Source organism: Choristoneura fumiferana, chromosome 8 (genome assembly GCF_025370935.1).
Source record: "Choristoneura fumiferana chromosome 8, NRCan_CFum_1, whole genome shotgun sequence".
NCBI classification, from domain to species: Eukaryota; Metazoa; Arthropoda; class Insecta; order Lepidoptera; family Tortricidae; genus Choristoneura; species Choristoneura fumiferana.
The window spans coordinates 7,932,448-7,944,653 of NC_133479.1; the positions used below are offsets into that span (position 1 = coordinate 7,932,448).

Below are 12,206 nucleotides of genomic sequence, written 5' to 3' on the forward strand. Positions count from 1 at the left end.
GGTTCACATTATTCCAGTAAAATCGTGCCAGTAGCGATACATTGCGGGTTCACGTCACAATCCAAACAACAAAAGAGGGCCTACTCTTGGCCTACTACGAAATTCGAAGTTCGTTTCGTACCGTCCCTCTTACTCTCAGATAATGTGAAACGGGCATAGCACAGGGTTTTACAGATTATCTGTTGTGACAACACCTATTTCCGGATTAAATTTTATATTAAAGCTGAATAACATAAATTAATTACATGGTATATGGAAACACAACAAACGAATAAATATTTATGATAAATTCCCAACTTTAAAAACTTCAAGCGGTATATCGTTATTTTTTTTATACTGTTCACTATTGTATGTTAACCATAGACAAGTCTCTTAGTCACACTTGACTCGAGTCGATTCGGAAACAATTTCACGTAGACTCGATTTTTAATGTAGATATTAGATAGGTCAATTCTATTCGCGTGTCACTTCACTATCACTGACTGACGTTTCCGGAAAAAAATGACATTCAAAGAAGGCAATCTTATTTATTGATAATAAATTATGTACTTCGTGTGGTTTTATAAAGTTTTAAAACGACACGATGCCGTAGTTTACAAAATAATTGAAAGATGTGTTTCGCATGATGTATATTAATCTCACTGCGCTCCTATGTTGAGTATAGACTGTTGTCGTTGTGTCGAAAAACAGTTTCTGTTTAGTGAACTAATTCATGACCAAGAAAACTGCCCCGATGCCTGTAAGCATCAGAACCCATAAGACAACATGTATGACATGTTGTCCGAGTTCCGAGTGTCTGAATTCGATTCATTCGTGGATGTGTTTCGATTAACGCCAGGAGATCCATTAGACACGTTTGGAGAAATGTGGTATCCAGTGTTTTTGTGGTCACTGTGTTCCTCAGTGTTCGTACATACGTGTGCGGGGCTGGTCGCTTTCGGTACTCTAAGGAAGCACAAGTATGGCAAGTTTTTTCCAGTCCTTTTAATAGTGATGGGTGTTGTGAGCCCAGTGACAGCAGGAGTGGCTAGTAGTGCTGCTGTAGCATTCATATACCGTGCTGCCAATATGGCAATGCCGCCCATACACGCCATGATCTGGGGCATAGGACAGACAATCCTCGGAGCTGGCATTGGTTTCACAAGGATTTTAGCAACTTTGTAATATGAAGTGATCAAATTAGGAAAAAATGTGTTGCGTCAACCCTTGATATAACTAAAATAATTAAAAGTCAATTATCTTAGCATTATAATTGTAAATGGCATGGGAAGGTGCAGATATATTACCGTAAGGAAACTATCACTGGCCCTTACATATAATGGTAAATTAAATACTCATTAAGTGATATATATATAATGAGGATGCTGTAAATAGTATTTCTATGGTATGTGTAATTGTTGTATACTGTACCCATATTAGAATTGTAATGTATAATTTGAAAATAAATTAATTTTATTTTGCTATTGGCATGCAATGAGTCACTAAATTATTGTTTAAAATGTAAATATTATGGTAATAGCATATAAGTTCTATCCTTGGCAGAAACTATTGTGATTTTATTGAATAATTTACATTTCAAAGAACTAAACCAAATGTTTTGTTTGACTTGTTAGCTACTTAAAAACTTGACAATGAAATATGTTAATGTAGCAAAACTGAAATAGCTAACAGTCTGCCATACACATACTCTGACATCAATTACTATTTAATCATTAATTAGTAACTATTTTACATGCAATCAAGATCAAGAGTGAACAACTAAGAAGAGAGAGATTTTACATGCAAATGTTTGAGAGAACATGTTGATGGGCATATATATTGATGAACATTTTCCAAAACATTTGTGAGTCTTTTAAAACTTACTAACATAATGTAATTTATGTGATACTCTAATAATGACAATTCTTCTTTTATTTAAAACAAGACAAGAAAATTATTTGATTGTTAATTGAAAACACATTCCTTTTCTATGTTTGCAATTGTCTGTCTCATCCATACCCATTAAAAAAAAGGTTTTAATAATTACTTTCCTACAAAAACTATCTGTGTATAACTATAATGTGATATAAAAGCTCTTTGCATCGAGACTCTCTATGAAGATAACAAACTAATACTTTAATTTGGTGTCTTTTTAGATATAATTTTTTAATGATGATTAAATAATAGTTGTAATGGTCTCAAAAGTCTGGCAGATGAATATTTATGTTCATGGTTATAACATTCAGTATTTCTTTTCATAAATTATACTGTGAATATGATTAATTTGCTCATTGATATCTCTATTTTAGACCCACCGAATGTCACTAAAATGCTTGCTTTCTGTGACTTAGTATTAATTTAATAACATTGGATAAAATAATTACAAAAATTGTATGATATGTATGATAAATAATTTACACAGGTAAATATTTAAGTTTAACAATATTTCTATTACTTGTATTCAAAGTCTGCATCAGTACTGTACAGTTTTTATGCTAATTATTTGTATGCACAAATTACCTATCTACCTACCTAAACTTTGGTACTTACCCATGTAATCAATCAACTTAAAATGTTTAAAATAAAATGTATTTGAATTTATACATAGAATAGTGAATAATGCTAGAGATAGCTTAGAAATGAGTGATTGCATTCAAAAAATATATATTTGTAGATGTTATATGATGATGAATGAGGATAAAATGGTTTATAGATTGAGATATTGAGTCCTGAACTTTGTGCATCTTTTTTACATGTACCTATATTGTTTTGGTCTTGATATTGCCCTTTAATTTTCCTTTCTTTCATGTAAATAAAGTTTTGGCCACTACATGCTAACTTTTAGGATTAGTCCCTACCTACTGTTGAATAGGTACATCTTGGTTAGTTTTCTCAAGCAATTTCACTGTGCCTTATAATAGGGTGAAATGGAGCAATCTGTGAGCATTTGAATTGAACTTATAGCCTGTGCAGTAGGAATAGGATGCTGTAAAAAATCTCATGAAAATCTTTAGGGATATTCTAATTTATTGTCCCTCAAGTGTTTTTATGTTTAATCTTTCAGGCAAATTTTGTACAGAAGCATAAGTGGACACAACTAGATATAGCTATCTAAAGATTTTCATTTCATAAAATTAGACTTCAGTTTATATACGGCAAACAAATTCCAAATGGTTCAAAAAAATTTACTTCTAGCCTGAAATGAAACATGTAATGTGATTTAAGTATGTAAGTAGATGTATGGAGGTGTTTTTGTTGACACAGCACTGTTAAAACAGTAAAGCTATTGCGTTTTAGTTCTGTAGCTAGCAATGTATTGTGTAGAGGATTTGGTTTAGGTAAAATAACTTTTTCATATTTATCCAATGGTAATAAATAAAACTTTATTTCATATACTACAGTTTTCTTTGAAATACAATTTCACCTAATTCATAATAGTTTTAATGTTAAATAATAAACAACAGACAACATTGTAAAACAAATTGCATTTATTTTACAAAGTACTTCCATGAGAGTACTTTGAATATCTTTTCCGAACTTCATGAAAACGTGAGCTTTCCTCATCCTCCTCATGACTTACCTCATGTATTGTTTCTTCCAACATAAGCGGTAGCTCCAACTCTTCTCGAGTCAATGTGGACTGCAAATAATTTTTTAAATAAATAATTAGTATTTGATTGAGACAACTACAGGTAAATTAATATTCATCATCATCATCCCAGCCTATATACGTCCCACTGCTGGGCACAGGCCTCCTCTCAGAACAAGAGGGCTTGGGCTATAGTTCCCACACGGGCCCAGTGCGGATTGGGAACTTCGCACGCACCATTGAATTGCTTCACAGGTTTGTGCAGGTTTCCTCACAATGTTTTCCTTCACCGCAAAGCTTGTGGTGCAAATTAATATTACAATTGATTAATTTACTAACAACATTACTTACTTCATGAGCCACAGTTTCTATTCTACTCAATCTGTTAATTCTATCTTGCAAGGCTTTTGTTTCAGAAGTAGCATCCTGTAAAGCTAGTTTTAGTTCCACAATTTCCCTCCTGGCCTTTGATAATAATTTTTCTGTTGTTTCTAAATTGCCTTTAATATCCTGATTGTCTGCTTCTAGTCTTGTTTTTGCACTTGAAAGATTTTTTATTTTATTTTCGTAAAGCTTCAGCTCAGAGTCAGTATCAGTCAAGCCTTGCATAACACTAGTATGATCTTTTTGCAAACTATTACACATCTGCTTTAGGTATGACACATTTTGCTGTAGAAGATCTTTCTCCTCTGAAATTAACTTAACTTCATTTTCTAATGCTGTTATCTTACAAGTCATAGCGGCAATTTGTGATGATTGGGTATCTATTAGATTATCTTTGTCCACTGATCTTTCTTCCAAGGCCTGTATTTTACTAATATAGGATTGTAACTGTAATGATTTAGAAGCAGACTCACTTTCTAAAGAATGATTTGTGTTTTCGAGAATATTTGCTTCAACAGAAAGACTAGCAAAATGCTCTAGCATGTCTGATCTTTCTGCTTCTTTCTGTGAAAGCATTTCTTCAATTCTCCTGATTTCTGCTACATAATGCTGTAATTGCTGCTTAAGACCATCAACTTCTTTTCTGGATTTGTCATACTCAATCTTAGTCAATTTCAATGTGCCATTTGCGTCAGCTAGACTATTTTGTAAATGTTTGTTTTCAACAACAGCATTGTCATATTGTTGAGTTAAGCGCGATATTTCCCCATTTAAAAAAAATATTTGTGATTCATGGTCAACTAACCTGTGTTCTGATACTTTATTAGTGCTTATTTTTCTTTTGAGTTCAGATATTTCATTTTCTAATTTACTAATTTCATAACTCTGCGATTTAATTTTCTGTTCAAGTATACTCATGTTCTCAGTCTTGTTATCCAATTCTATCACTAATTTATCACGTTCTTGATCAATTTTCTTTATATTTTCAATTAGATTTGACTTTTCATTTTTTAATGAAACTATTTCAGATTGCAAAATATTACATTTTCTTTCTAATGAGTCAATATTATCTTTAGCTAGGCTTAGTTTCTTTTGAGTGCATAATAAATCACTCTGCACTTCATTACTACTTCTTTCAGTTTCCATCTGGATGTTTTTAATTTGACTAGCCAATGTCTTCTCTTTAATAACATCAGATTGCAATGTTTTTATCTGTTCTCTCAGGAAGTTGCATTCTTCTCTAAGATGATCAGCAGAAGCTTTTCCAGTTCTATGGGTCATTTTATAAGAACTATTCTCCTCTTGTAACTGCTCAATTTCTCTGTGTTTATATGATAGATCTCTTTTCAGTTTATCTACCAAATCCATAGCTTCTTTGCAACGAGACATGTATTCCTCCTTATCTTTTCTTACTATTTGAATAGTATCTCTTAGTCTGTCAATTTCATCTTGGAGCTTCAATATATCTCGTTTTGTGTATTCACCTCCAGTACTAAATCTAGCAGATTTAAAATTCTTGTATTGACTTAACTGGTGGCTTAAAGCAATATTTTCTTTTGATAGTTCAGCATTTTCAGCATTTAAGTGACTGATTATATCTTTGTAATTCTGTTTGTTACCTTCTTCCTGGAAAGCATTCTTAGTTTTCATTTCATCATTTTCTTTTTTTAACATCAGTATCTCCTGCTGACATTCACATAATTTTTTATGCAATTCTTTAATAAACACACTATCAGCAGAAGCAGCTGAACCAGGATGTATGTACTTATCTTTACATTTTGTTAAATGCATATTAAACATACTTGTTGTCTCAGTTAGTTTTTCTTGCAGACTGGACATGCATTTTTCATATATCTTTCTTTCTCCTTCAAGTAGTAACTGAAGTTCATCTTTAGTAGGACATACCATATTTTTAGGACTAAATCTATGACCATCATTATTAGCACCCAAATAATTACTTCGAGAAGTAACTGAGATTATTTTATCTTGCAAACTTTTGTTGAGATCAACTAAATCTGTTATCTCTTTTTTCAAAGCATCTTTTTCTCTTAAAGCTATGTTTAGTTCTTCTTGAAGTTTGCACAGAGTTGGCGAAGATTTTAAACTAGACTGGGAAAGTTCTTTTGTTAATTCTGCATTTTTCATGGTCAGGCCTTCAATTCTAACTTGTAAGAAATTCATGTCATTCATCATTGCAGCTATTCGTTTGTTACAATCTTCTTCAACAGTTAGGGCAAGGGTGTCTACTTTTTTTAATTCATCATGTAAATTTTTATTCTTATCAGCAAGATCAAGGGCACGCTGCATGGCCTCATGTTGCTTTTCCAAACCATCAGCTACTTGTTTTTTTAAAAGATCATTTGCCTTTGCCATATCTTGCAATTGTTTTACAAAATCTTGAAATTTGCCATCTGAGTGAGAGGTGCACACATCTCTGCTGACTGCTTTAAGAGGCCTGCCACCTTCTAGTAAAATATGCAATCTTACTATTTCATTATCTCTCAGCTCAATCTGACTTTTTAATAGAATAATTTCATCATAATATGACTCATTTTTTTCTTCCAAATTTTGAACCTTTCTTAATAGTTCTGTTACATCATTATCAGCATTAAATTGTTGTTCATTACAGATACATACTCTTGCAGTGTTATTGTCTCCACTGTCTTTTCTTCTACTTTTGTTGCGACTGCTCTGAGTCCCAGCACACAAGCCCCTTAAACTCAAATCTCTAACATCATGCTGCAACTTACCTATCAGAGAGTCTTTTTTCATAAGCTCCTCTGACAATGATTTGATTTTCCTCTTACTTTCTTTAGAAACTCTTAGAGCTTCTTCTTTTAAGTTTATGTTTTCACTATGAAGACGATTGTTCTCTTGAATTAGCTTAGCATTGTCGCACTTGTACGGTTCAGCCTCTAACATTAGCGAGTCGCGTTGCGTTAGAGCCTCCTTCGACAAATCCATGTAGTGCTGCAAACTGCGCGTAGTTTGAATTAAATCTGCTAGGATACATTCTACTAAAGGTACTGCGTCCAAAGGTAAAGTGTTGTTGTAACCCAGATCTTCCAGTTTTCTTTTTAGTTTAAAATATGCTTCACCCATTGTCGTTAGATTTGAGAATATATTTGAGGAATAACAAAATGCATTATTATTCTTACACCACGATGATTTTTTAACATCGAGCCATAATCAAGGAAATAATATAAAAGAATTAAAGTAGGTCACAAACATAACGGCCCAAAATAAGCAACTTTTGTTTGTATGTATTCGAACGCGACATTGACATTTATTTGACAGACCATAGATAATTTTTCGTTGCTTAAAATTGAGGGCAACGAGGGAGCACAGAGCTGACTACCTATTAGTACTTATGACTACCTAGCGCTTGGCTCGGCTATCAAGCGCTTCGTATGCATTATAACTGACTTCCGTGTGATTCTGGTGCGCTGATTAACGATGGTTCGTTTCGTTTCATTCGATTTTCATCTGTCAGCGAGTTTCCCCAATATTACCCATGCATGTGAATCTATCTATCTCATGTCGTTTCGTTTGAGGAAAAGTGTGTCTTGTTATTTCCTATTTACTACTTGTTTGTTTTAAGCTGTATTTTTTCAACTCTGCATTATATTTTGCTAAATATTAAGTACAAAGTGAGATGAGTTATCCGGGAAAAATAAAAATCATCTTTTATTTACCTCTCTATTTACCTTTGTGAAAAAATATAAGTCATGAATCCTTATAGGGATCTTGAAGAAAGTTCTTTCACCGCTGCCCCTTTTTATTATACGAAGAATTGCAACAAAGCTGCTGAAAGATAATTTTTTTCATGTCTAGAGCTGCACACTGAACTAGTAAAGCGGCAGAACTCACAGTTAAGAGTATTCTTTTCAAATCCCGGAAACTTTGAGCAACATGTTTCTAGAGCGTCGGAATTTGTTTCCATGCGTAAGTATACACTTTTCGGAAATCAAAGTAAAATTGGAAGTCTTTAACTTACAATAAATATGGTAATAACATTGGTTTTTTTCAGATCGCTCACCTAGCCAAGCAACTTTGGATTCCCTTGACACTGCTCGGTACTCAGAGGATGGTGGAGGTGACCGTGGGGGTAGTGGTGGTGATGTTGCTGTATTGGAATTTGAGCTGCGTAAAGCTAAAGAAACTATTCATGCACTAAGGGCAAATCTAACACAATTTGCAGGTAAATTATACTACAAAATGTATCAGACAAAAAATTTTTTGAGTTAGGTGTTATTTTGCGGAGGTCCATATCAATGAACTATAAACAAAAAGGTAAAGTTAAGGTTGCAGGTGAGAAAAGTACTTGAATGTATATAAACTATTGTACAAAATACCTAAATAAACAAACAAAATTGTGAAAAATTTAGGTACAACATTGTTTATAGTTCAGAATGAATTCTTTAATTTTTACATAAACCACTGACTATACTAATTTTAATGGTTTTTAGATGGGGAATCAGCTTTAGATAAGAATGCTAAGGGCCAGTTCAACCAGCGGTCACTGAAGCCCCATGAGAGGAGAGCTCTTAACTTCCTTATAAATGAATATCTATTGCTCCAGGATTACAAACTCACATCTATCACATTCTCTGATGAAAATCCTGATCAGGTTAGTTCAAAGAAATAGTTTGTAGTAAACAAAAATTATGTTAAAGCATTATATGAGTCGATTCACTTTAAACCGTAATTTAATAGGATTGAAATTTGCCAAACATGCATATATGTGGTAGTTTTAACCTCCTAACGCCCAGATTCTTATTATGGAACTTATTGTAATTTTATATATCTAACTATCATAAATTACATAAAGTTTGATGTTCATAAATCAAAAATTTGACTTGGGCGTTAGGATGTTAAGCCCCTTTCATAATTGGTCATCTAAAATAAGCATGTTTGTATTATGTGACACAACATTTCTTCTATTAAACTGTACTACTTTTGTCCCCTCGCTGACGGGACAGAATAACAACAAGAAATAGTTGATCCACTCACATACACATATAAGTGTAGGTTGGCAGGCTGTTTTCTACAACTAAATGTTTTTTTGCAATGTATCACCTTTTTTGCATGATCAGCTGTAAGCACTATCCATGGAGGAAGCTTAGCAGACCATTCAATTTTGTTAAGTCACCCTAGTTCTCCGAGGCATAGTGCCCTGTAGTTCTCTTGTCAGAACATTTGTTACTGGCATTTGCCCTAAGGCCATATTGCCTAACGTTTCTGATGGTCGCAATCACAATCAAGTGACAGATTTTGCATAAAAAAACTGTCATTTGATTGTAAGCGTCAGGAACGTTAGGCAATATGGTCTCTGTTTGTGGTATGAGTTTGTATCCAGGTAAGGTACCTACCCAGTTATATAAATTTTGTGAAATGAATAGGTGTGTATACTTTGTTATTACTTACTTATTCTCTTATCATTATATAGGTTTTTGGTGTCATTGCAATGCAACCACAAGTATTGAGTATCATTATCAAAAGGTATTGCTGTTTTGTAATATTGTAATGTAAATACTGTGTATGTACTTGTCGGTTAACTGTGAACAAAACAGATAAATAAGGCATCAATGCATGTTCCACAAGTTATCACCTTACCTGTTTAAAGTATACTAGACCAATGTGTTATGGAAACTGCTTACAGTCCTAATTTTGTTATTCTTTCTGATTACAAAGTACGAATTGGAATATGGTTGTGCAATCTAATACCTTTAAACAAGCAATAGGTATATATAATCATAATCTCGAAAACGGCTGCAACAATTTCGATGAAATTTGGTATGTGGGGGTTTTCGAGGATGACAAATCGATGTAGCTTGGTCTTATCTCTGGGAAAACGCTTATTGTCGAGTTTTAGCCAGAGCAAAGCTAAATATTGTTTACCCAGAACTCTTATGCATAACCAATGTAAGCCGAATGGGCTCTTTACGCATAATTTGCGAATTCCGAATATTGTTTAGGGAGAAAATGACTTACGCATGTTATTTTGCCTAGGTATATAATAAAATGAGTATCTTAATATTACATTTTATTACCTAAGCTTACTAACCTAATCCAGTCTACTTCTCTGGAAACTAGTAACTAGTGGGTGGTAGTATTTTTTAATGCGGGGGCATGACCGGGGCTTCTATTTTTCATCTTAGGGACAGAAGGTAACTAACAAACTAACCAGGTTAAAAGGGGGGTAGATTATGTTTGTTTTAATCCACCCCCCGAGCGCCCCCCCCCTCCGTAGGGGGCTTCCCTTCCACCCTTTTTATGACCGTGCCTCTTTTACTGGTGGCTGATTGTTCTGTTACAATTACAATTCTAACCTAAACTAATAACCTATTTTTCGAGTCATAATTGTTTTATCATTACCGTTTTTAGGGTTCCGGAGCCAAAATGGCAAAAACGGAACCCTTATAGTCTCGCCATGTCTGTCTGTCTGTCTGTCTGTCTGTCTGTCTGTCTGTCTGTCTGTCCGTCCGTCCGTCCGTCCGCGGCTTTGCTCAGGGACTATCAGTGCTAGAAAGATGTAATTTTGCACGGATATATAATGTAAACTATGCCGACAAAATGGTACAATAAAAAATTTAAAAAATCTTTTTTTAGGGTACCTCCCATAGACGTAAATTGAGGGTGTTTTTTTTTCTCATCCAACCCTATAGTGTGGGGTATCGTTGGATAGATCTTCTAAAACCATTAGGGGTTTTCTAAGACGATTGTTCGATTCAGTGATATGTTTGCGAAATATTCAACTTTAAAGTCGCGCGTCCCCCTCTCTAAAATCTAAACCGGTGGGCGTACAAAATTTAAAAAAATCAGGATGGTAGTAAGTATATCAAACTTACAAGGAAAACTATAACGGCTAAGTTTGCTTGAGAATTATTAGTAGTTTAAGAGTAAATAGCAGCCTAAGGTATAAAATATACGTAAACTTGGAAGATTCCGTATAAAATACGAAATCCTTAGAAAAATATTACTTAATTTTTTCTTAACGGCTACGGAACCCTATTTTGAGCGTGACCGACACGCTCTTGGCCGGTTTTTATATTTACCTACACTAATCAAGAAATAGTACTTAATTTATTTTCGGACATAGATTTGGAGAGGACTTCGGGCTAACAAAATTCCGCTAAATTACATATGTGCTAAACAATATTATGCATAATAAAATTCGGCCAGGTTAATATTATGCTAATATAATATTCGGGTAAATAATCATTCGGAACGAAATTTCGGCAAACTTAAGATTCGGCGTAAATAAATTATGCGAAACCTGTTATGCGTAATAAGTTTCGGACATTAAAAAATATGGCAAATTGATGTCACCGTCCATAAAATATGTTACACCAATTTTGCCCATTTTTAGCCCCCTCCCCGCATTGTCACAGTCACACATATTGCTATGAAAAATATTGTGACCCTGTCCCTGTGTCACAAACCGCCTGACCCTATGGCATCGCCAGCCGATAGCCCAGAGGGGGGCTAGTTGATATGGCGAATGAGAAAAGTATGAATTGTACGTAAAGTCGAGAGCACATGAAGCCTTTCTCTTGTGGTACGAGCCTTATATCTACGACGATTGCAATAACTGGTTTGGTTGCTTTACATTTGGCAACTTTTTTAGAATCTCTAGGGGGGCAGCTGCCCCCTCCCTGCCGCCCTTAGCTAGAACCCTCCTCCCCCTAAATGTGTGACGTAATTTATAGATAACCCCTAACTATATAACCATACTAACACCTTTTACATCCAACATTTTGGAGACAAGATAGTGATTTATAAAGTTACTTACTAGTATTTACCCGCGGTTTCGCACGCGTGAACCATTAAGTACATCCAGCAGTTGACTTGAAATTCCAGAATTTTTCTGAATTTTCTTGGGAGTTCCCAAAAATTACATTGTGGATTTCATTAACATTATAATATAAAACATTCATGCCGAATTTCATATCTCTAATCGCGGTTGATATTTCAAGATTTTATGCCGATCCGGCTGGGTTATCGGGATAAAATAGCCTACATAATGTTATTCTAGACGTTCAGCCTATGAATAAATAATAAGTCAGGAATTGTAACTGCGTTAGAAAAATGGCCTTGCGTGTCCTAGTAGGCGGGGCTTAAAACCGTGTTCTGCGCGCCATTTGTTGTGCATCTGAGATTGCAGCACGCGCGCAAACCAATCCCTGCTTTGTTTCTGAATAACCAATCAACAAGCACGTTCTATTTGCAACTTCGAAAATGATTCGTATTT

The 12,206-nt window shown here is 34.4% G+C and overlaps 3 protein-coding genes across 3 annotated transcripts; 2 read left to right on the forward strand and 1 right to left on the reverse strand.

Moving 5' to 3' along the window:
• The first annotated feature begins 463 nt into the window (after positions 1-463).
• LOC141430312 (transmembrane protein 170A) lies at positions 464-3,375 on the forward strand. The gene has a single exon (XM_074090953.1). The coding sequence runs from the start codon at positions 766-768 to the stop codon at positions 1,162-1,164; it is 399 nt and encodes a 132-aa protein (XP_073947054.1). The 5' UTR covers positions 464-765; the 3' UTR covers positions 1,165-3,375.
• Positions 3,376-3,453: 78 nt separating this feature from the next.
• LOC141430311 (uncharacterized) lies at positions 3,454-7,224 on the reverse strand. The gene is made up of 2 exons (XM_074090952.1): positions 3,920-7,224; positions 3,454-3,619 (listed from the first exon to the last, which is right to left on the reverse strand). Exons 1-2 carry the CDS (start codon positions 7,052-7,054, stop codon positions 3,473-3,475), a joined length of 3,282 nt encoding a protein of 1,093 aa, XP_073947053.1. The 5' UTR covers positions 7,055-7,224; the 3' UTR covers positions 3,454-3,472.
• Positions 7,225-7,838: 614 nt separating this feature from the next.
• LOC141430016 (RAB11-binding protein RELCH homolog) lies at positions 7,839-8,622 on the forward strand. Its single transcript, XM_074090551.1, has 3 exons — positions 7,839-7,897; positions 7,983-8,153; positions 8,422-8,622. The coding sequence occupies exons 1-3, from the start codon at positions 7,894-7,896 to the stop codon at positions 8,598-8,600; spliced, it is 354 nt and encodes a 117-aa protein (XP_073946652.1). The 5' UTR covers positions 7,839-7,893; the 3' UTR covers positions 8,601-8,622.
• The last annotated feature ends 3,584 nt before the right edge of the window (positions 8,623-12,206 follow it).

Coding starts and splice junctions, on each gene's coding strand:
- LOC141430016 (XM_074090551.1), top strand. Junction 8,154..8,421: donor AAATCTAACACAATTTGCAG/GTAAATTATACT, acceptor AATGGTTTTTAG/ATGGGGAATCAGCTTTAGAT.
- LOC141430311 (XM_074090952.1), bottom strand. CDS start 7,054: ATGGGTGAAGCATATTTTAAACTAAAAAGAAAACTGGAAGATCTGGGT. Junction 3,620..3,919: donor TAGAAACTGTGGCTCATGAA/GTAAGTAATGTT, acceptor AATTATTTGCAG/TCCACATTGACTCGAGAAGA.
- LOC141430312 (XM_074090953.1), top strand. CDS start 766: ATGTATGACATGTTGTCCGAGTTCCGAGTGTCTGAATTCGATTCATTC.